The following is a 23,919-nucleotide window of genomic DNA, read 5'->3' on the forward strand; positions in this document are numbered from 1 at the left end:
TCTAGGGGATGTAGATAGTAAATTTATTTCAAAGACTGAAGTGCAAATTTGATGATTTTTAATTCAGATGCTTATGGTTTTTGTTGTATGTACTCATTTTCTGGGATGGTTAAAGGTCTCCCTCAGCAATCACAGAATGCAGTTTTATGCAAGTAAGAGCTGTAAGGTTTAACTTATATAAATGATTCTTAACAAAATGTTTCCAGTGAAACTTTGTCAGTTTTTATTTGGAAGTATTCTGCCTCAGGAAACAAAACAGCTAAACCTCTTGCAGAAGGTTCATTGTGCATAAAATTATAGGAAAACTTTTAAAAAAGAGCCTTTAAAACCAGTGAAGACATGAGAATTTAAAAATCCTGTAGAACTGTTTTGATGTTAGCTGTCATCATGTTGTAGTTGATGCCATTAACAGTTTTGTAAAAACTTGGGATTTAGCTTTTTAAGCAGCCTTATGTCATCTCTCCAATGTGTGTTAACACTGGCAGTAGGCCAGTATTTGTAACAGTTCCAGGACTGCATGAAAAGAACTGAAATTTTGAGGCGGGTGTGATTTAAGTATGCATTTTGATGTCAGTATTTTCCATATTATTCTAACTGGTAATGTGTGAACAAATATTATGTTACTGCATTAAAAATAGTAGCAAGGGCTAAAAGATCTGAAAGTTTAATATTAGATATTCAATTAATTTACATTTCTCTGGAGATATTTAACTTTGTTTTGTGTTAATTATTCCAAAGATAGCTGAAATAAGTCCTCTCAGAAGGGAGAGACTTCTCAGGTAGGAGATGAGAAACTTGCTCCAGAAATATTGTCTATCTTAAGATTTTTCTTTTTTAAATCATGCTAGGGTAGTTTATCCATCTTCCCTGTCAGACTCTTTCCATGTCATATTCCAACTCTGTCCTTATTCCGCAGTAATTATGATCTTAGCAAGGGATGTTCACAGAGAAGTTTTCTGTACCCATGACAGTATAAAGAGAAAGGTGGAACTGGGTAAAAATATCATGTTTTTCATAACATCTGATATCGTTCAGAAGAAGTAAGTAGAGTTTTCAGACTCTCAGTATCTTCTTCAGAACTTCAATAAAATCATCAGTTATTGTCCTTGTCTGAATACTTTCTAGTTGATGTACTATAAATTACTTTAAAGCAGCTGCGGCTTATAATTTAGACCTGAAGAGGTCTTTCTTACCATCCACGTTTTGTAGGACAAAAATTATGGAATTTGGTGATTAATAAGGATCATATAGCTCTCAAATGGTTCTTCCCTTCATTATCATTGCAGACCTGTAAGGTGATTCTGCAGGGCTTCTATGTTGACCTGATGTGGATATATTTCAGAGCTCAGTGTTGTGATGTGTGAATTGGGTCAATGACTTTACAGTCTTTTATCGCAAGTCATCAAGGAGAAAGAAGGAGGACAAGAATGAAATATTTTGAATATAAAAAAGAAATATACTCAAATTAATTCCTTTGCTCTCCACCCACATAGTTTTAATGGTTGACTGGTAACTCAGAGTTCTTCTGAGGCTGCTGATAACTTGATGTTCTAAAGATATTTCCTGTATGTGTGTGTAGTTGAAAGTCTGGTGTTGCAAAACTGTCTGATCACACATTCACATATGTTACTAGTCTAAAATGCCTCTTTAATACACTTGTGGATATATCAGCTTCTTGGAGATTATTTTGTTTTTTTTTTCTCCTCATTTTTGAACATCCAAAAGAATAATAAAAATTAAGTGATAAGTAAATAAACTGAGGGAGAGGATAAATGGCAGCTGGGGATATAGTTTAGTGGTAAACTTGCAAGTGTTAGGTTTACAGTTGGACTTGATGATCTTAAGAATCATGAGGTTGGAAAAGATCCTGAAGATTCTATATGTATCCTCTTGTTCATTATTCACTGCCAAAATTAAATAATATAAAGTTACAAAGAGCTGGAAGACTGTGAGATATTATTGCTCTGATCTGTACGTCAGCTGTTAAATCCCATACATCAACACTTTAAGGATATTTAAAGAAAAGCTGGAAAGACGTGGATTTTACTACTAATGTCAATGTTAAGAACATCTCAACATTTAAAAATTAGAGAAGGAAGAACATTGAGGACATAAACTAAACCTGATATTGCAACACCCGGGAAGTTTAAAATCTACCAACCTTTAGCTGCTTTTATATAGGGAAATATAAACCTTATAAAAAAAAATTAAGACATATTTTGAATATATATAGATTTAGGTTTTGTTGTTGTTACTGTTTTCAGCTGAGTACTGCTTTATGGAAGAAGGCTTTTGCAGTTTTCTTTTTAGATGGAAGTGCCAGTTCAGAGTTAAGAATGCAATGCTGAAATGCTTTCCTTCAGATGTAGAAGTTGTAAACTTTTATGTATATTTGAGAGAGAGTCTTTTATGTATATTTGACAAAGGAAATCAGTAGTTGAACTCTGTAACTGTACAAGGTATTTATAGTTAAATTATTTCATACACTTGCAAATTAGTATGGGCACAGCACTCTGAAGTACTCAGTCCTGTAAGGAGTTTTCAATTTGACAAGTCTTACGAAAATGTATCAGCAGAACACAGTCTGGTGGGTTTTTTGGTGTTTGTTGTTGGTATTGGAAATATCATGAATGTGGAAAGAATTTGTTTCAAATTGACAGACTTAACACTTCTTTAGAAGACAGATTGCAATTTAATATTAAACTTGTGGTTTTGTGCATTCTTCAAGCACAGGAAAAGTGTATTTGGCAATAGCATTGCTTTGCATACTGTTTATGTAGTACTGTATTGTCATGCAACCTCTTGGTTACACATAGTTTAGTTTTTAATGTCTAGAAGTACAATTAAAGGTGTATGTCTAGGTGTACAGTTAGATGTACTGCATCTAATACGTGCATAGAAGTGTTATTTTTCATAAGTCATTGTTTTGGTGCTGTGACTTCTAGCCCTGAGTAGTTCCTAAGCACTTAAATTATTTCAGTATCTCATCCTTTGAACTCAGGCTTTGGCTTTAATAAAACCAGTAATTTTGTCAGTGGCACTACTGTTTTTCACCCTTCCAATTCTCCATTGAAGCTTCATTGTCCTGTGACCTGTAAAATGGAGGAGGGCATTACCTTAAAATAGTCACTAACTTTTTCTAGCTGTTTGCAGGCTTGTTGCTAAATAAACCCAGCAAATCTCAACATAATATTATGAAATCAGATGTATATGTCTCTTGGCTGATACAAGTTTGGCAGTAGTAAGCCAGGCATCTGTGTATTCTTCTAATGACTGATGTCATACCAGTAACCAAAGGCATTGCATTCCAAAAATAACCAGAGAAACAAAACAGTCTGAAGCTATTCACCATCTTGTCCTACTTAATGCATATTACCTGGTTCTGTTTCCTCAGCCAGGCTCTTCTAACTGAATCTAGAAGGCTAGGAGGAGGAAGAAGAACCTTTTGCTGAGGTTGTCACTTGACTCAGATCAAAATGACAGCTTTTAAAAATAGCTAATGTTAAAAAGTTCATGAAGTCCTTCTTCAAGATGCTGCCATTAAATGAAAGACGACCTTTTAGCTGCAAGAAGTAGTATGAGGTGAATATGCGAAGTACTCATTTTCTATTTTAATTTTTATGAGATTAAAGTAATCTTTTCATCCAGTGTCCTAAAATTTAATTTCTAGAAACCTGAATTGTAATGTGTTCAGAAAACAGGTGTGCCATAATCCAAAGATTTGTATTTGAACAGTGTTTTTGCTCACAATGTGACTGAAAGTAATAACTTCTAGTAAAGGGTATCTGACGCTGCCTTCTCAGATCTAGTATTTTGCATTATGGATGCTGATGTGTTTGGATAGGTTGTACTAAAATGTATTGCAGTAATCTTCTGTGACTGCCTTTGTCCTTTTAAAATTTGACAAATGAAGATAATGGGAAATTATTTCTTTAATAAGGATTAAGGAAAAGGACTCGATTTTTTTTTTAATTTAACTGCTTTGTGTAATTGTAAGTGTAGGTTTCACACTTACTATATAGTTTATTGTAGCTGGTTGTAATAAGTAATCAATTGTATGTTTATACATAAAAAAGGCAAAACACCTTGAAAATCTTTGCATGCCTTTCTTCTCAAGATTAACCTGTCTTATCAACATAACTCATTTATTGAAGAAAATACTTTGTTGTGACACAAATGGTAGAAATTTATTTGAAATTTTGGATTCCATTATTTTGTCTGTGTTGTTCACTAGCTTTCAATCTATTGTGTAGCGTTATTGTGTTAACTTTGAGTTATATGTCTTATATGTCAGTCCTTTCCCCAAAACCCCTTCTCTTTTTTTCTTTTAAAAACATATGTCCATTTGCTTTATGCTGAGGCTGTACTTGGGCACAAAGCTCAGTTTACATATTCCTTGAGCAGACCTGGAAGTGTTCTGTGGCCATTCTTTCTATTCCTATGATTCTTGTCTTCCTTTATTTCCATGCTGTGTTTCACATCCTGTGAATGGTCCACACTGTGGATTGAAAAGGTATATATGGCAGTTTGGTGTATTAGGTATATTCTGTCTTGCCTCCAAATATCTGATGCATGAGATCGTAATTCTTATCACGTTGGGCAGACACTGCTTTAGGAGATGTGTTCTGAACAAGTGAAGAGCCTGAAGCAAGTTTAGCCTCTGTTGGTTTGCATTCTTTTCCGTAGCTCTGAGTTTGTACTCTAGAATAAACTAGATTTCAAATACCAGATTGTTGGGAGGGTGAGGAGTGTTGTTTGTTGCTGGAGTTTTTTGTTTCATTTTGGGTTTGTTTTTTTTTTTTTTTACAAAGCTGTTTGTGTAATAGAGTATTTTCCTCTAATGGAAATTTTAAAATGTTTTGGAATGAGGTTTTGTTGTGGTTTGTTTTTTGTTTCTGGGATTTTTTGTTTTCTGGGGTTTTTTTTCCCTTATGCATCTATGCTCCCTGGTCCTGAGGGAAATTAAATTTCCTGCTTTCAAAAAGCGTAGCTTGGTAAAGTCGTAGACAGAAGTAACACACCTTCTCACTCTAGAATATTAAAAAATTACATACTGATCATAAACTCCAGCTTCTCTATGGGCCTATATGAAATTTTGATAAAGTTGGTCCCTTCATTCAAGTCCTAACTCACAAGTTACGTTCAACTCTACATTAATTACTAATCTTGACCCTCATCTCTTCCCGCATATAGAAGAGGAATTCTTAAAAGAAAAATGAGACTTTATTAAAGCTTTAGAAAGAAATGAAGACAATTCTCTGGTCTTGAAAGCATAAAACCCAGTCACTTTGTCAAAGAACTGAGAATAGTCTTAAGTTTACCTACAAGAACTAATTTTATCAAGGAACACAATCTATATATACTTAGTGAAGTGTGAGGCTGGATGTGTGTTTCTTGGGAGAATTGTGAGGCTCTCCTCTTGGGAAGAGGAGCCTTGGCAGACACTTTGCCTGTGGGCTGTGCGGGGGCTGTGTTGAATTTTTCTCCTTAGCCGTGTTGCCCCTTGGCAATGGGGGTGGGTGGCAGCCACAGCTCTCCATGGTACCGAGTGTGGGGCTGCCTCCACACCTTGTCCTCACCAGCAGCCAAGTCTGCCTTGGTTTATGCAAACCAGTACATTTCCCTGCTGGCAAAGTCTCATTAGAGGCCCAGCTTATATAACTACAATTTCCCAAATGTTTTATGTAGTTGGTGTGGAGAGCTATAACATTGATTCTGCTGAGCACGATGGAGGTAAGTGCAGTGAATTATTTCTCTGAAAGTATGTGCCATGCTGTTTTGTAGTGTCTTCCCAGAAACCTAGCAGAATAAAAAAAAAAAAAGGACAAATAAGTGAAAATTAAAACAGGCACTGGTATTTTTCAGAGTTCTGTCTGTTAGTAAATTAAGTAATGTTTGAGGATATTTGAATGAACAGCAGCATTTTCTTAATTTTGTCAGGACTCTGAAAGAGGGGTTTATGTTTGATTTTCAAAAGCTGACTTACAGAATATACAACAAAAAAAGGATTAAATATTTGGTTTTATTCTGTTCTGAAATAACTGCATTTTTAGCTTATAAGGGTCTTAAGCTGGAAATGCAATTGTCATAAAATTCGCTAAAGATATGTCTTTTATTTCTGGATGTTGCCCAATGTATTTTAGGTTCACAAGTACTCAAAATAAGAGTAAATTTCCTATTGAAACCACATACTACTAAAACCCCTTACTTTGATGATTAATCAAAAACAGTGATCCAGGTTTGTAAGATGAGTACCATTTTCACCCTTTTCCTCCACTTAGGTGTTACTACTTCCTGTTTTGGGAAATTCTGAACTTAATATTACTCTGCTGAGAGAAAATTCCTTTGTTTATATGTGGAATAATTTTGTAGAATGAGGATCTCTAGGGATCTATATATCTGAAAGGCTAAAATCAGATATGCAAGTATTTAAGAAATAAATGTGAAAGGAAATGCAGCTCTGAGACAAACACAACTTGAGAACAGCCCCTTGGCCTGTCCTGTTTTCCTTGCAGCAATTGAAGGTCCAGTCATATAGCAGATGTGTCAGCTATAGTCTAGATAGGTGATTAGAGGGTAAATGGGATTCTTTCACATAGTGAGGCAGATTGGGAAATTTATACATCTGTCACTAAATATTTTTATTTCTTCAGTATGTTTCTCAAGATTTAACTGTCTTGGGAAATTGTCTGAAGCTACTATGCTATGGATTTGAAATGTTTTTTTCTGGCATAACCGGATTGATAGAGGTTGCCAGAACTGAAAAGGGGTTTTGACTTGGTGTTGGCACTGCCACACCTATCCCAGCACAAGGGTATTGATTTGTGGTTGCAAGTACATCCCAAGGCAGCATGTAACAGGAGGAAATAGTTGTTTCCAGTTGAATGAATAATGAATTGGGATACACAATGAATTAGTTGGATACTTTGCTTTGAGTTCTAGAGTACTTTACGTCTGGTTCTGTGACTGAAGACTGCCCAAAATATAGGAAATATACTGAAAACTTAATGAAAACGCTGGAAAACTAAGAGATACAAGCACATGTCTAACTTTTTATCTGTAAAATGAGACATTTCTGAAATATACATAGCTCTGGTTTTATGCATAAAGCTTGTTCATTTTTAATGAACTTACCATAAAAAAAACCTTACACATTCATGGAAGAGATTTTGTTTCGGAAGCTGTATTGTATGCAGTCTCTTTAACCTTTAAACTATATGTAGAAAGCAATGGAAATCCTCAAAAAGTATAGATTAAAATTAGGGGGAGGATCTGCTGGAAACAGAACAGAGCTAAATATCAAAAACGTTCATCTTTATTAGAATCTTTCCTGACTCTGTAATGGAAGCAGTGGTGAATTAGTAGCTGAAGATACTTGTGCTTAGTGTGTAAAAGTGATGTTAAAAACCAACCAACAAACCAAAGCTTAAATGGTATTTGCTAGCTAATTTGGAATTCAACTTTGAAAAAAGTATTAGAAAACTTAAGCAAATTTGCTGTTAACTGTTAAATGCCATAAGTCTGAAAAACAAATTGTTCCATGCTGTTTCTTAACAAGTTAAGATGTGAGTTATAATTTTTTGTATTGAATTACAGCTGGTGTATTGATAGTTGCATTGTACATAGAATAGTCTTAAAATGGGCCTTGGAATGATATATCAGTGTGTTCTTTGTATATGAGTTGCATAGATAATTCTTAAATTTTTGTCTTAACTAATTGTGTATTTTGTGATATGCCACCAACTTAGCTTATTTTTTGTTTCCCTTATTGTGTAAAAAGTGGAAGATTTCTGCAGTAGTAGTCAGAACTAAGCATGTTTGTGTGAGAGACTGAATATATATGTGCTGGCAGGTGCATGATACAGACCTGTACCCATCATAGGCCTTGAGCTAATTATTTAATGTGAACTTGCACACAAGTGCTCAGTGGTTGCTTTTTTTTTTCATTTCTCACAGATCTACTTGTTTGATTCATATGTATTCCTTGATTTAAGACTGCCACTGATTTCTCATTTGTTGAATTTAATAAAGGAAGTAATAGATGCTGAAGAAAGAAGACTTAGTGTTCCTTTAATCATCTTTATCATATTAGCTATCAAAGATTTTCTTCTTAAGCTAACTAATCACAGTGAAAACTTGAGGTCTCCCTGAAGATTCTTATTTGACTGACCCATCAGGTGTGGGGAATTTTTGTTGGAAGTGAAAAATTCTGAACAGTCTTAACCTACGGAATTCTGTCTGATGAATTGCTTGAAGAGTAGCAGTTAATGTCTCTCATTTTATGTGGAATAAAGTATTGTGAAAGAGGCAAATCTGGCAAATCATTTACAGTATAAGTACTCTTAAAATAAGAGTATTGTATTCCAGCTGCCAAGCAGAAACAATAGTAGAAGCCTTTATTACAATTGCATGAGACAAGTTTTTAAGAACATTCACTAGGGTAGCTCTCCAGAAGGTTGTCTCACTTATGAAGTTTTGGTTCAGCTGGATAGCCATAATAAGAAAGTATAGCTGTTGGGCTGAGTGTTCAGGATTCTACTTTTACTGTATTTAATGGGATGAATAGAAAAAAGAGATGCTTTAGGAAAAAGCAGTATAATTATATGCTTTTATAAGAGCATCAATTTTCTTGTAGGTCTCTGATGGAGATACTACCATTTTCCTAGTTATGTATATGCATTTTTTTCCACGTCTTTATTGAATGATTTAGAAAACTTGTGGTGGAGGGGACTGCACAAACTTTGATTAGATACTATGAGGAAGAAATATATTTAGTCTTCTTTATTTTTTTTTTTGGTACAACTTTTTAAAGGAAATTTAAAATCAGTTACATCTCCACTGTTCTTTGTTGTGTGGCTGTGAGTCTTGTCCAAGTGTGTGCTAGACAAGTAGACATTAAAGTAGACTAAAAGCTAGCTGAACCTCTGGACTTTGTGGTCAGTTGTGTGAAGCCCAGCTGAGGGCTGGTCACTAACAGTGTGCCCTAGAGGCCAGCGTGTTTAACATCTTTGTTATGAGCTGCATGATGAGACAGAAGGCACACTCAGCAAGTTTGTGCCCAGTGCAAAAGTGGGACAAGGGGTTATAAAACAGATGGGTGTGCTGCTATTCAGAGCTGGACAGGCTGGAGGAGTGCACTGACAGGGACCTGATGCAAAGGCCTATCTGGGGCAGCGCAGCGGGGACGTGGTTGGAATCGACTGGCTGGAAAGAGCCGGGCCGTAAAGGCCCCGGGGTTCTGACAGACACGGGCTGAACGTGGGCCAGCAGTGTGTCTCTGGCAGAGAAGGTCAATGGCACACTGGACTCTGTGGGAATGAGTGTCACAGCAGGTCAAGGGAGGTGATCCCTCCCCTCTGCTCCACACCTGGACTGCTGGGTCTGGTTTGAAGGCTCCCCCATATGAGGGAGTCATGGATGTACTGGAGCAAGTCCAGCAAAAGGCTGCTGTTTTGAGGAGACTGGACCATCTGTCATACTGGGAGAGGCTGAGAGATGCAACTGTTTAGCCTGGAGAAGGGAAGGCTCAGGGGGATCTTATGAATGTGTGCGTACACCAGATGGTGAGGAGTAAAGAGGACTGAGCAGGCATATTCTTAGTGGTGTCTCATGAAAACATAAGGCAATAGGCACAAACAAAAACACAAGAAAACACTTTTTTTTTTTTTTTTTACTGTGAGGATGGTCAAATTCTGGCACAGGCTGCCCGCATATGTTGCATTGTTGTCTTCCTTGGAGACATTCAAAACCCACTTGAGCAAGGCCCAGCGTAGTCTGTTCTAGCTGACCCTGCTTTGCTCAGGGTCTAGGTTATACTAGCTAACCACCAGATGGGTCTTGTGATTCTGTATACACGGTGTTTCTATAATAGCTACTGTGTTCAACCTGTAAGTTGTGAGTGTCACATGCCAAAACTAACAGTCGTTATTGTGTAACTGTTGAGATGCAGCTAGGAATTACAATTTTTTTCCATTGCATGATTGGTACCTGTAGGTTACTGGAAAGTATCCCAGTAGGCCACTACAGATTTGTCCTAGATTCATCTTGGGCTTGGCTTTGAAAATAAACTTGGACTCTCAGCTGTGTGACTGTGCTACCTTCTGCTTACTTTGATTTTGCTTCCATAACATTAAAAAAAAAAAAAAACAGTCTAATTAGTGATAAGACTTAGCATGAACATGGATTTTATTTTGTTGGTTAAAATCTTGACTTTTTTTTCCAGAGGAAAGAAGAGAAACTGCTTCAAGGTAGTTTCTTTCTGGAAAAGTAGCTCAACTTCTTCTGCAGTTATTAAAAATTCCATGATTCTGGTTGGAATTTCCTTTATTTATTCTGGAAACTTAGCATTAAATCTTCCAGAGGTGGTTTGTAGTTAATGCCTTCTTGAAAAGGGAAAGATGCTGTAGATAAAAATACTGTGTTGGGAGTCTTGCTGTATGTGTTTTTCACTAATATTTCTTTCCTGTGGAACTGTATATTTGCTTGGAAGGCTCCATGCCTTTCCTTCCTTTAACAAGTCTGGAAAGTAGAAAATCAATTATGAGCAAGCAAAGGATTTATTTTCCAGTCTGCTTTTCAAAACACTGAAGAAGAGTTCTTCTTTGATCCACTAGTGGTATATTCTTATCTGCATGGTCTCATCTGCTGTGAGGAACCACTAGATACACAAATTGTATAGAGTCTATAGAAATTCTTGAGGAAATTAAACCCAAAATAGATCAGGCATTGAGAGGACAAGACTTGCAGGCAGAGAGAGTGCAAAAATGAACTTTGTTTCGGTGGGGAAGAGGAAACTGGGAAAACCTTTTCTCTGGCTTGTCATACAGTACTGCTATTTTTTTGGGAAAACAGAATACAAAAAAAACCTTTTGCTAATGCTTTCATCAGCTCAACACTTGAGGACTCTTGAGTAAGAATGAATAGTGTGTATGAGTGATAACAATGCTGACTATGCCTTTCTTTCAGGTTTACAAACAAACTAAGAGGAAAAGAGATCATCTTTCTTTAGTGTCAACTTCATTTACAATTATCCAGAAGTACTTGTGACATTTTCAGGTGATGGCACTCAGAAATATTGCTTTGGATATTCTCTAGAGGAGATTTCGAAATGGAGATGCTTCATTTTACTTTACATTTCTGCAATTGTTGTTCTGCCTCTACCATCCCTGCTTTCCTTTCTTCCCCCCCCTTGCCAAATAAAAGAAAAAACAAATCCCTTTCATTCTAAATATTTAAAGCCAGTTCCCAATATTAGTGGGTACTTCTACAAAAATTATGTTTTCCTAAAAAGCAGGACAACTCAGCTTGCATATACTTAGTGATTAAAAAGCTATGTGTTTCTAAGCCATGTATTGAAAAATCTAAAACCAGGCAATGACCAGACAGGTTTTCATTATAAACATCTAGTGAAAAATAAATATTTAAAAACATGACACTTCAGATGGTGAAAGTTAATAGGGGGTTGGATTTGGAGGTGAAATGGACTAAAAGGAAGTTTATAGTATTGAACTATAATGAAAGTTAGCTTGAATGGTAAAGCAAGGAAATAGATTTAGAAGGAAATGGGACAGTAATTTTTTAGAATTTGGATTATTTTGAGTGTTATGACTTAATCTACGTAGTACAGATAACTACACAACTTAAATGTTTCTTTCTGATGAAAATACAGTAGGTGAAAGTGCACATGATGTGATTGTATGAAGGATAATTTAGCCCAGTTTAGCAAAAAAGGGAGACTTAAATTATAATTGATATCAATATAATTGCTTATGACTGGGTTAGATATTACTTATAGTGGCCCTTAAAAAAATACTTATTTTAGAACAAAATAGAAAAACTTAAGCTTTGCTTTCTGACAATAAATGGAATCAGCTGACTAATCTTATCCCTTTTATATGATTGGTTTTTTTTACTCCAAATTGAGATTCTCTAAGTGTGATGGATTTATCATAGAAATACACTTTGCAGAAAATTTCAATTCTGTTCATCCTTTTAGGCTCTCATTGCTTCAGTGTCAGTGAATGTCATCCTTTAAGGCATTTGACCCTACTGAAGAGAACCCACTTCCTTAGTGCCATCTCTCATCTTTTGCACCAAAAGGCTGTTTTTCTATTGTGGATGGTTTTTCAAGGAGTAATATGACTTTGCTTTTTGTTAAGAAAATGAATAATTGTTGAATTAGAAACTATATTTTCCTTCGAAAAATACCTAGAATGAGAAAAATTTCTTAATGACATCGGGGGAAAAAATTCCAACTTCATAAACTATGTCTTGACTGACCATTAGGATGTAATTTGATGATACTAAATACAGAAATTGAAAAAAGAAAGGATGAGCTTACTATAGCTAGCAGGTGATTAAAGCAGATGAAAATATGGCATCTCTATGTTCTCTGTAATACAGTTCTGAAACAATGCTGATGATTTGGGATGAACAAATAATTTTTAAGTCACAGTGCTGAAGTAGTCTTAGAGGAATAAGACTACTTGTCTTTTTGATAACATTTGTATAGTAGAGCTCTCCTTATCAGTTAAGTTTGAGGTTTGAGGTTTAGTACCACTCAATTTGATTTACAAGTTGGTTGTGTTTAAAGTGGTTGAGTTTAAAAATAAGGGTTGATTTTCAAGGAGCCATTACAAAACATTTAAACTGTTTTCTGCTAGAATTTGTTCCCATTCTAACTTTTGAAGCTTTTTCTAAACAATTTTACCCTCTTCCGTAACAGTTTTTCTTCAACTTATTCTTGTGTTGTATTAAAACCTGTTGTGAAAATATTTTTGATGTCATAATGAGATTGAAACTTAGATTAAACCCTATTTTGACTTATTCTGCAAGCTGTTTTTACACTTTGGCACAGAAAGCAAACTTATGTGCAGCTAACAAAAGTAAATGTCTCAGTCACAGAGGTAATAAATATATTGCTTAAAAATCGCTCTGTTTGAGAGCAGTGCAACATAAATGTGCAGAACTGGATTGCTGAACCCTGTAAACTTATGTAACTCCATTAGAGACAGCAATGCCAGTGTAGAACAGCTGAGCATTTCTCTCAGAAATAGATGTCACGTAGTAGCCAAGTGGGGGATTAAGTGCCAGGTCATACAAAGCACTGATGGTGATGTCTTCCCTAATTTGGTTTGTAGTAAAGAGTTGCACTTCACTTCTATCCAGCTGTTTCTTGTCTTTCTGTCAAGATCTTCAAGTCTACTTTTTTCTGCCTGGAAAAATTATTTTGGTTCTGGCTTGTACATATGATTCTGAGGTGTTCTACTCCTGAAAATTGGTTGAATTCAATCTGGCCACTTGCCTGTCCATCTGCAGCATTCTTTAATGGCCATCTTGGCCACTGACTAGAGATGTCTAGTGCATACCAAACCCATCTCTCATAGTCCTGTGATATTATCTTGATATAGCTCTTCCCATTTAATTGGTATTTCTTGTTTGCTTGACATCACAACTGCTTGTTTTGTACCTGAATTTTTGCCTCAGCTGAAGCTATTCTGAAGGTTGTATCATGTTTCATAGAAGCATAAAATCATTAATGTGGGGAAAGGTGTCCAAGATTGAGTCCAGCCTTTGACCAAACACCATTATATCAACTAGACCATAGCGCTAAGAGCCATGTCCAGTTGTTTCTTGAACACCTCTGGGGATGGTGACTCCACCACCTCCCTGAGCCGCCCATTCCCATTCTTGACAACCCTCTCAGGGAGAAATTCCCCCTGATTTGGGTGGTGCAGCATGTCTGCTGTCACACTTTAGCCAGATCATGATTCTTTTAAAAGCCTTTTTAAACTGAACTGTGTTTTTCCTCCTTTTCCCTCTTTTTTATTTTGATACATGTTTATAAGAGATATCGGCTCTTTTTCTTTCTCAGAAACTGGAGTACAGTTATTAAATTCCTTTGTTCCATTATAATTCGTTGTGGTGAGGAAAATACCCCACTTTTCCCTTTTCTGCAGCACATCCAAAATAACCATGTAAGGTAAAAAAGGAATTTTCTGCTAACTATATCAGGATGCCGTCTGTCCTTATATCCAGTATTATATTTACTCTGCTTAATGGAATGGGTTTGCCCCAGATATCTTTCTGTCACTCTCACATATGTGCTGGTGCCTCTGTCAAATCCCCTTCTGGTCGTATTTCACTGGTGGACCCAGTCTTGGAAGCACTCTGCTGCTTAGAGCAGAAGGAGCAGCAGGGCCTGATTGCCCACTTGACCTCTTGTCATGGGTGAGATCCTTCTTGGTTCTCTGCTGATTGCTAAAATCACTTGTAGGATCGCATATTGTTGTGTCCTGGCCCCGAGGCCTCAGGTTTAAACCACTCCTGACTGCCTGGCTTCTGAACTTGTGAATTCATTCTCATGTTGCTGCTCAGCGTGTTGGGCTGTCAAAAGAGGTGCAGGTAATGTGCTCCCCTTGTTGAATCTGATTGCAGAGTGCTCTGCAGCTGTAGCTTTACCTGCTGCCTTGATTTTGATTTGTGTTACCTGATTGATAAAGGCTATCCCTGTTCCTGGATTTGGACCAAAAGCATATTTCCAAGATAGCATAAAGCTCCTGATGAGCTCCCAAAAAGCCTCTTATTTGCTGTCTGGTACAGCTCTAGGAGAAAGGCCACAGTGAATAAATGACCTATTCAGCCATGCTGACCACTCTGTCCCTGTGTCGAGGTGTGCTCTGCACTTCTTCTTTGAGTGGGACATCTCCTCCCCCACAATTAATTGGACTGTGACATGCCTTTTTCTGATAATTGAATTTTAAGGTACAGGCACTGTAATAATTTATAAACATGCTGAGCTGTAAATGCAAGCAGATATTTTAAACGAGTAGGATTTTCAGACAATTCAAAAGAGTTAATATTTCATTGTGGGCCATACACAAATAAACAAAACACAGGAAGGACTGTAAGTCAAGTTAAATGTGATACTGATCTGTATTTGGCAGTTCTGAAAGTAGAAATGGATTATCAGCACATCAGATCACAGGTACTTGAGGAGCAGGTATTTAGGAGCATGAAGAAAGCTCCTCTAAGTGTATGGGCCCCTGTGAGGTGTTATACCTACTGTATATAGTATTAAACACCAGGAAACCTGAAAATAAAAAAATGGTTTTTTTCCCTGTGTTTTATTCTCAGTGTAGATGTTTGTGAGTGGTGCATGGCTTGGATTTACCCTCTTTTACAGAAAATTAGGTGTCTATCAATAAGTGTGAAAATGAAAAAGTTCTTATCCAAAGGTAGAGCCCTAGGTAGTAGTGGATATCTGTTAATGCTCAATACTTAGAAATCATGTTGAGCTTCACAGTGTCATTCTCTAAATAATTAATTGTAAACAAAAGTCATTAGATATTGCTTTGGAAAGCTAGTTGCTGTAATAAAAATAATCCAGTATTTGTTTCCAGACTTTCTAAAGGACTAAAATACTGAATTTTACTTAGGTATTGAGCTAACACAAGAACACTTAGGTATTGAGCTAACACATGAAGACTGTTGAATAGCATAAAGGATATTTTAATAATAAATTTTATGTGAAAGTGTGTTTTTTAGGAAAAAAAATAAAGTTCTTGCCCTCTGTGCATTTTATCTCAAAGGAAGACTGGTGTAGTTAGATCAGCTTTTTGGGGGGTGGATGCTTTTGGCAAGGAGCATTCCTTTTACAGCTGCAGACCATATTTGTCCCTTCCCTGCTCATTGTGTTGTGCCCCTAATGCACTGGCCCAGGTATTTAGAAAGACTTGCAGTGAGCCATGTAGCTGAAGAACGCCTGTCTTCCCTCCACCTTTTCTGTAATTTCTAAGAAATCCTGACCTAAAGGTCTAGGCTTGTTTCTGTGTTTGTTGTCAGTAATACAAAGATCTTGATTGACAGAGCATCATCTATTTGTGAGATTTTCCATAAGGAAAAGATCTTTCTAGATAAATGGGTGTTTTTTAAAATTTAAATTAAAAAAAAAGAAAGATGGGCATACATAGGTTTTGAGGTTTGTGGGTTTTTTTGTATACATGTTATAACTGTCTGTCTACTTTTGTATGTAGTAACACATTTGTAATACTGTACTCTGCAATTGTGGTCAGCTTTTATGAAAGGCAGTTTGAAGTATCTTTGAAGTACTTTCCTATATCATTGTATTCTTATAATGTGCCAAGGAGAAGAAATTTGTCCTGTAAAGCAAACTTTTCCTGGCTATTAAGTTGGGCATTTTATTTTGTCTTAAATTGATCATATTATGCAAATTTTAAATGCTGATATATAAATCTATCTCATTTTTTGGACATTATTTGGTCAACTGAAGGAAAAGGGGAAAAATTGATGCAATACCTATTGTACCAAAAAACATATGATTGTTTTGGACTATCATAGAGGAAATATTTCTACATAAAATTAATTAATAGTAATGCTTGCAATTTTTTTAAGGTTTCTGACTGATTTTGTAGGCTGAACTTTTCTGTTTGCTGCACTTTTTACTGTTTCTCAGTATATGTTACTACTTCCTATGTGAAGTAATTCTTACTTACCTTACCTACAGAGAGCAGGGATGGGTCAGGCTTATTGGTCCACATCTTATAAATCATTAGCAGGTTATGCACAAGCATTTCTTGTTGGCACTGTCCTTGTGTGGTTCATTCCAGAGACAGGCAGCACTGGCAAAATCTGGGGATGCCTCTGGAGGCTCTGGTGTTTCAGGCAGGTGTTCAGGCAGCAGCACCCTGGGAGCACTGGGGACACAGCAGTTCCCCTGAACAAGGCTGAACATGGTACTCTTACCCAGGGACCCACACATCAAGTCTGAAGTGGAGGTTTACCAGTCATAAGATTGATTGTGTAAGATGGGAAGTGATGTTTTTTTCTCATAGGTATCAGCTCTTGTTTTGATGTAAAATTAGAGAAAATGACCCATGCATATTTCTTGGGGTATTTTCATAGAATCATAGACTGTGGTTTTCTGTTCTGCAAAAGAATTTGCACTCAATTCTAGTGTTAAGGTGAATTACACATTTGTAATTAGAATAGCATTCTATCCCAACTAAATTGCTGTCAGGAGCAGATGACCGAAGTACAGCTGACCATGTGAGAATTGGTCAGCTTTCCAATCCCTAACATCTGGTTTGGAGTAAAAAGTATTTCTCAGCCAAACTTTCAGCCACAAACAAAGTGGAGCAGGAATTGTTGTTTGTATTCCGTGTAGCTTAAAACACCAAAGCTAGCGTAGGATCTGACTTGCTTCACCTTACCATGTAGAACATAACTAAACAATAATTATTGACATAACCAAGGTTATTGCTGTTGTTGATACTAACTTACTCTGTTGTAGTTCTTCAGATCAATGCACATAGTATTTCAGTAGGTTTTCATTAATAATTAAGTTACTGTTCTGTATAAAAAGTATTAGCTGGCAATCTCAGTATCCTTAGATACAGTCTGTCCCTCTGAAATGGTATGCTGAATGAAAATAGAATAAAGCATGATTTTTTTTTCCTGTCATGTGATAAGAATTGCTATGTGCAGTTAGAGTAGAGCTGAAAAAATCTGAATTACTCAAATAAGCAGTTTATGGGTCTTAGTATTAAGCAGTTGTACTAAAAAAGCTGCAGGGATTTTTAAATAATTTTAAAAAGCATTTACAAGCATGCTTAGTAGGGATTCATGCTCTCATTTAAAAACAGAGAGTGCAAAACTGTTATCTACTTACCTCCAATGTTTATAACCTTATTGCTTTTCAATTTTCAGAAACTTACTTGAGAAGGAGCTCTTGATTTTAGTTAGAACTTTAAATGTATTCATTCGCTCCAAGGTACTTCAATTTCTGCTTGCGTTTCATTGAAGTGCTTTTAAGTTGCTTTTGCTTGTTAGTACAGACTTTTTTCCCTGTGTTCCTATGTTAATACAGTGGGTCAAATTCTCAAAGATAAAATCTGATACAGCTATTCTATTTCTTTAAAAATAGTGAGGTTTATAGTAATCTGATGGAGCTGGAATTCAGGCTGCTGTAAGGCATATGTTATGATGAAATATTCAGTTGCATGCATTTTATTTTTGCATTTCCCATAAGATATGAATGCCCTTCTTTTAGAGTACGAGTTGTGCTTGAATTTGAATTGAATTTGTTGCTGTTAGGTGCTTTTAGTAAGGAGCAAGTCAATAATGATAATTTAAAGATATCTTCCGAATGTGGCATTGCACATGGATTTATTTTTCACTTGGACTTTTCAGTAAGCTTTCCACTGCTAAATCATAATACCCTTGAAAATCCTTTATGATTTATAGGTTCTGCAGATCGTAGTGCTGCATAACTTGAGACTGGAACACTGCCTGAAGTGAAAAACATTATGGCACTTCTGTGCACAAGGACGAGAGTCAAGGGCTGTTTGGAGTGTGGGATTTGACCTAGTGTTCTGCAATTGCTTATTATAATGACCTGATCCTAAGTGTGAGATTTATTTTTTATAGTACTTTTTAAACTATATTTTCCACTTTTCTAACCAAAACTGAAGCCTATTCATGCAAGATAGTGCGTATAACATTTAGATAAACCCCAAAACCTCTGTTTTCAAGTAATTTTTAATTTGAACAAAGTTGAACACTAGACACCATTAAACCAGCAGGGAAATAAGCCTTTGGGATCCAATAGCTGAGACTGTTTGCTGGTACCAGGAGGGAGGTGAAAGCTTCATGATCAGAAGTTACTGTTGGCATCACCAAAGACAATAAGAGTATAGAAGGTTAAAACCTTGGGGGAAGGGCATTTCAGTGATAGTTGTGATTTTGCTATTGAGATTGCATGTGGTTTAGTTGTCATTTTTTGCAATGTTTTGTTAGAGTTTTGTGAGTCTCTGTACCATGAAGCTCCTTCAGAATAGGAAATTTTATTTTATTTTTTTTTATCTGGGGAGGAAGAAAGCCAAAAGTGTCCTTGATACCTGCAGATATGTAAGTAGTACTAAAAACAAGTTGCCAAACCTATGGAAAACCTGTTTTTTTCCTCTTTCGTTAAGTAGCGTGTACATTTGTTAAAAAATTGAATTAGAATAAGTTAAAAGTGTTTTTTGTGATATTTTTAAGTTAATTTCTTTCTATATAAAGATAAGTGAGGCTGGGGGGGTGGGTTTTTTACATCTAATGTTGCTTCAGAACTTTTATGTTTTTCCTTTTTCTTTTCAATTGTAATTTAAAGCCTGTCCTTTTGGGATTTTGTGGTTCAGGTAACAGAAGGGGGTATGTTACTTCAGGCATAAAATTTAGAATAAATTTAGACTAAAATGCATAAAAGGCATAAAATCTAGAATAAACGTCTGGACTTTTGTTCAAATAAACAAAGGAACACCATGGCCTAAGTCTTAAATCTACTCTTTCAATAACTTTTTTGAGCTTCATAGCTCATCTGAACACTTGACTGTAGACACTTTTCTTTAGTCTGGAGCATAGAGGCTTTTGCTTGGTGTCAGGAGAGCAATTCCGTGCCTTTGTCATATTTCCCAGCCTTGAGGGCTAGTCAGCACAACTTCCTCTGTTGCATGGTTCTATGCTGATGGAGGTCTGGTCTAGGTTCTGTCCTCAGTTAAAAAAGAAAATCCCCTGCTGCTTCTTCATTGTTCATTTTTCTTGCTTCTTAATTTTTAAGATACACAAGTTACACCAATCAGAAGACCTTTTTTTTTTTTCTTCAGATGTGTTTTATAGCTCTGCTGCCTGTATATCTAGGAAGTATGGGGAGAATTGCTGGAGTTCTTGAAGCAATGCAAAGATTGCATTAACCCCACCTATTGCATGGATAGTTTATTCACTGACATACACATATACAGACACACATACTTATCTGTACTTCCTAGTTAAAAACCAAAATCTACTATGTTGTGGTGCAGTTGAAACATCCCTTAGGATATATCTGGTTATCTTAAAACTTTCATTGAATGCTCGTGGTTTTGCTGCTTTCACAGCCTTCTTGAACTATTTAGCTCCCTGGGCTCCCCAGATTGCTGGCTGCCCTGCCCTGAACTTTTCTGTTCAGCTGACTTACTAGCTGGGAAGTCAGTGAATTTATGTAGTAAGGTACCTTAGACCTTAGGAGACACAAAATGTTTACTAGATAAACTGTCAAAAGTGAAATTCTATCTTGGCAACCATCAAGATTACAATCCAGAATAACTAGTGTTTGCATTTTTGATGTTTCTGAAATGAAATATTTAAGAACATGCAGTGTTTGGGAAGGAGGGATCTGAGATATATTTTTTGTTCCAGTTGAATTTCTTGTTGTGATATATATACTCTGTGTGTTATTTTCCAACAGAAAGATCTCTTCAGTTTTTTTTTAAAGTCTGTGCTTTGAACTATTCCAAATAAATTTGAGAGTTTTTTAAAATGTGTTTTTAAGTGTGCTTTTCTCCCCCAGTGTATTTACAGCAACAACATGGCTATAAAGACAAAGCTTTCATTAGAAAAATTAGGTGTTTAAGGAGAACAGAAAAACTACCCTACTCTCTAAGATGTATAAGAATATCATGACTAATACTGCATTTATGCAGTTACGTCCTTAATAACATGTGGTGTCTCATTTGTGTGATGGAAACAAGCCAGATTGGTGAAGTAGCTTTCAGAGTACCTAGGTATGTTTTTATTGGGATTTAACAGATAACCAGAATGCCTTTTCTCTTAATATAATATTATTTCATGTTTGCAGGTAATATATGCTTTGAACACTAAAAATGATGAACATGAAGCAGCTATCCAAGCCCTTAAGGATGCTCATGAAGAAGAAATCCAACAAATTCTTGCAGAGACCAGAGAGAAGATCTTGCAGTATAAAAGTAAAGTGGCAGAAGAAATGGATCTCAAGAGAAAGATTCAGGTTTTGGAAGAGTCACTGGAAGATCACAAAAAGATGAAACATCAGGCCTTGACAGAATTTGAAGCATATAAGGATAGAGTTGAAGATATGCAGCTTTGTGCAGAAGCTCAGCATGTCCAACGTGTAGTGACCATGTCAAGGGAAGTAGAAGAGATCAGAAAGAAATTCGAGGAAAGGCTACGAAGTTTCATACAGTTGCAAGTACAGTATGAGAAGGACAAGCGTACAGCTCTGGAAGAGTTAAAAGCTGCCCACAGGCTTGAAATTCAAGAACTTCTGAAGACTCACCAGAGTCAGAATGCTACTTTAAGTAAGGGGCAAGAGAAAATGGAGGAATTGCATAGACTGGAGCTGGAAGACTTGAACAATAAGGTTGAAGAGTTAAGGCTGGAAAAAAAAAAGCTCATTGAGGACTATGAAGGCAAACTGAGCAAAGCACAGTCCTTCTATGAACATGAACTTGACTCTTTGAAAAGATCTCAGCTTTTTACAGCAGAAAGTCTACATGCCTGCAAAGAGAAGGAAGTGGAGCTAAGAAAAGAATTTCAGAACCAAGAAAGTATGTTACGGAAGAATCTGGGGAAGCTTAAAACTGAATTGCAAATGGTCCAGGATGAAGCTGCTAGTCTACGGGAAAAATGCCAAAAACTTCAGGTGGCTCTTGGCACTGCAGAAAACAATGTTCAGGTGAGACTGATGATATGTTGTTCCCAAGACTGTGAATTTTCTTTTCCTGTAAAAGCAATGTTTCCACGTGGCTGTTAGGTTGAGGTTATTAGAGTGTTATTAGGAAAACTTAATTTTCCATCACTCATATATGCTTGTCGTCTTCAATTTTTTTTCCATTTATTTCTACTTTAGGCTTAATTGTTTAATTAACAATATTTTCACAAGTGGCAACTGAAATACTGCGCATTCTTTCAGTATGTTAGTGGGTTTGGCTCAGGTAGGGTTAATTTTCTCTATAGGAGCTTGTGGGGTGCCATGTTTTGGATTTGTTGAAAACAAATCCAAACGTTGGAAACAGTGTTGGTAATTCAGGAGTGGTTTAGTTATTGCTGAGCTGTGCTTACACAGAGAAGTCAAGGTCTTTTTGGCTTTTCCAATGAGGAGGCTGGGGATGTACAAGGAGCTGGAATGGAGCACAACCAGGACAGCTGACCCCAACTGAACACAGGGATATTCCATATTATATTATGTAATGCTCAGCCTATAAATCTGGGGGAAGAAGGAAGGAGTGATGGTCTTTGCCTCCCCAAGTCAGTGTTAGGCCAGATGGAGCCCTGCTTTCCTGAGGATGGCTGAATGCTGGCCTGCCCATGGGAAGTGGTGAATGAATTCCCTGTTTTTATTGCTTTTATGTGTGTGGCTTTTGTTTTCTCTATCTTCTTCATCTCAACCCACGAATTTTCCCGCTTTTACCCTTCCATTTCCCTTCCTTGTCCCACTTTGGCAGTAGTGAGCAGGTGGCTGTGCCATACTTAGCTGCTTACCAAGTTAAACTCCAACACAGTTTTGTTTAGTGTGTTGGGTTGATCCTGGCTGTATGCCAGGTGCTCACCAAAGCTGCTCTACCACTCTTCTCAGCTGAACAGAGGAGAGAGGCTGTAATGAAAGACTTCTGAGTTGGAATAAGAGGGAGAGATCACTCATCAGTTACCATCATGATCTAAACAGACTTGACTCAGGAAAAGGATTTGTTACCAAATTAATTACCAAATTTATTACCAAAGTAGGATAATTAGAAGTGAAACAAATCTTAAAAGAGCACTTTCTCCCCACCCCTTCATCTTTCCTGGACTTAACTTTATTCCCAATTCTCTAACCACTTCCCCTACACTGATGCAGGGGGATGGTGAAGGGAGCCTGCAGTCAGTTCATCACACATCTCTGCCTCTTCTGAGGGGCTTCAGGAGGTGAGTTTATGGAAAGCTGCGGTGAAGGTGAAACCAGTTGTATGTTGGTCATTCCTACAGTAAAGGAAATTTGTTCCCAAAGAAGAAGAAGAGTCTAGTGCAGTATCTGCTACAGATTTTAAGATCAGGTCCTCCTCTGATCACTGTGGATGAGTTGCTGAAATGCATAATCTCACCACATCTGGTGTCTGTTTCATTACACATCCTGTACAGTGTTTTCCCCAATTCTCTCTTCCACTTTACTTTCTGAAATGTTACTGTTTCAGTTACTTGAATTATAAGAAATCTATATTTTCTTTTGAACCAGAACAATATTTTCTTTTCCCTCCTGCATGGCTGAAACACATTACCCTCTCCAAGATGTGCTATTGTGAATCAGTACATCTGATTTAAGGCATAAGAAAAGTTCAGAATCATAGAACTATAGAATAGTTTGTCTTGGAAGGGACAGTAAAGATCATCTAGTTCCAAACCTTCTGCCATGGGCTGCCTTGCACTAGACCAACTTGCTTAGAGTCCCATCCAGCCTTGAACACCTCCAGAGATGGCAAGTTCACAACCTCTGTGGGCAATCAAAAAAAATAATTTCTTACTACCCTAAAAAAAAAAATTCTTCATAATTTCTAATCTAAACCTATGCTTCTTCAATTTAAGGCTGTCTTATCACTACATGTCTTTGTCAAAAGTCCTTTTCCAGCTCTTTTAGGCCTTCTTTAGATACTGGAAGGCTGCTCAAAGGTCTCCCCAAGAACCTTCTCTTCTCCAGGCTGAACATTCTTTCAACCTGTCTCTATAGGAGATCCAGTGATCCAGCCCTGTGATTAATTTAGTGGCCTCCTCTGGACTTTTTCCAAAAGATCCTTGTCTTTCTTGTATTGGGGCTGCCACACCTGGACACACAGGAGTACAGGTGGGGTCTAAAAAGAGCAGAGTAGAGGGACAGTATCACCTCCTGTGACCTGCTGGCCATGCTGCTTTTGATGTATCCCAAGACATGATTGGCTTTCTGGGCTGTGAGTGCACATTGCTAAGTCATACTGAGCTTTTCCTTCCAGAGTCCTTCTCCCCAGGGCTAGCCAGCCTGTACTTGTGCTTGTCCTGACCCAGGTGCAGGACCTGCTCTTGGTGGTGTTGAACTCCATGAGGTTTGCCCAGTCCCAC

The 23,919-nt window shown here is 37.0% G+C and overlaps 1 protein-coding gene across 8 annotated transcripts in view; it reads left to right on the plus strand.

Annotated features, from left to right (window-relative positions):
- FAM184A (family with sequence similarity 184 member A) overlaps positions 1–23,919 on the plus strand; it is a 74,552-nt gene that overhangs the window by 5,486 nt on the left and 45,147 nt on the right. For all 8 annotated transcript variants that reach the window (XM_054514225.1, XM_054514223.1, XM_054514219.1 and 5 more), the window contains exon 2: positions 20,675–21,529. In XM_054514225.1, coding sequence (XP_054370200.1) covers positions 20,675–21,529 — 855 coding nt within the window. The remainder of the gene's footprint in view (positions 1–20,674; positions 21,530–23,919) is intronic.

This window comes from Molothrus ater, chromosome 3 (assembly GCF_012460135.2).
Source record: "Molothrus ater isolate BHLD 08-10-18 breed brown headed cowbird chromosome 3, BPBGC_Mater_1.1, whole genome shotgun sequence".
In the NCBI taxonomy this organism is placed as follows: domain Eukaryota; kingdom Metazoa; phylum Chordata; class Aves; order Passeriformes; family Icteridae; genus Molothrus; species Molothrus ater.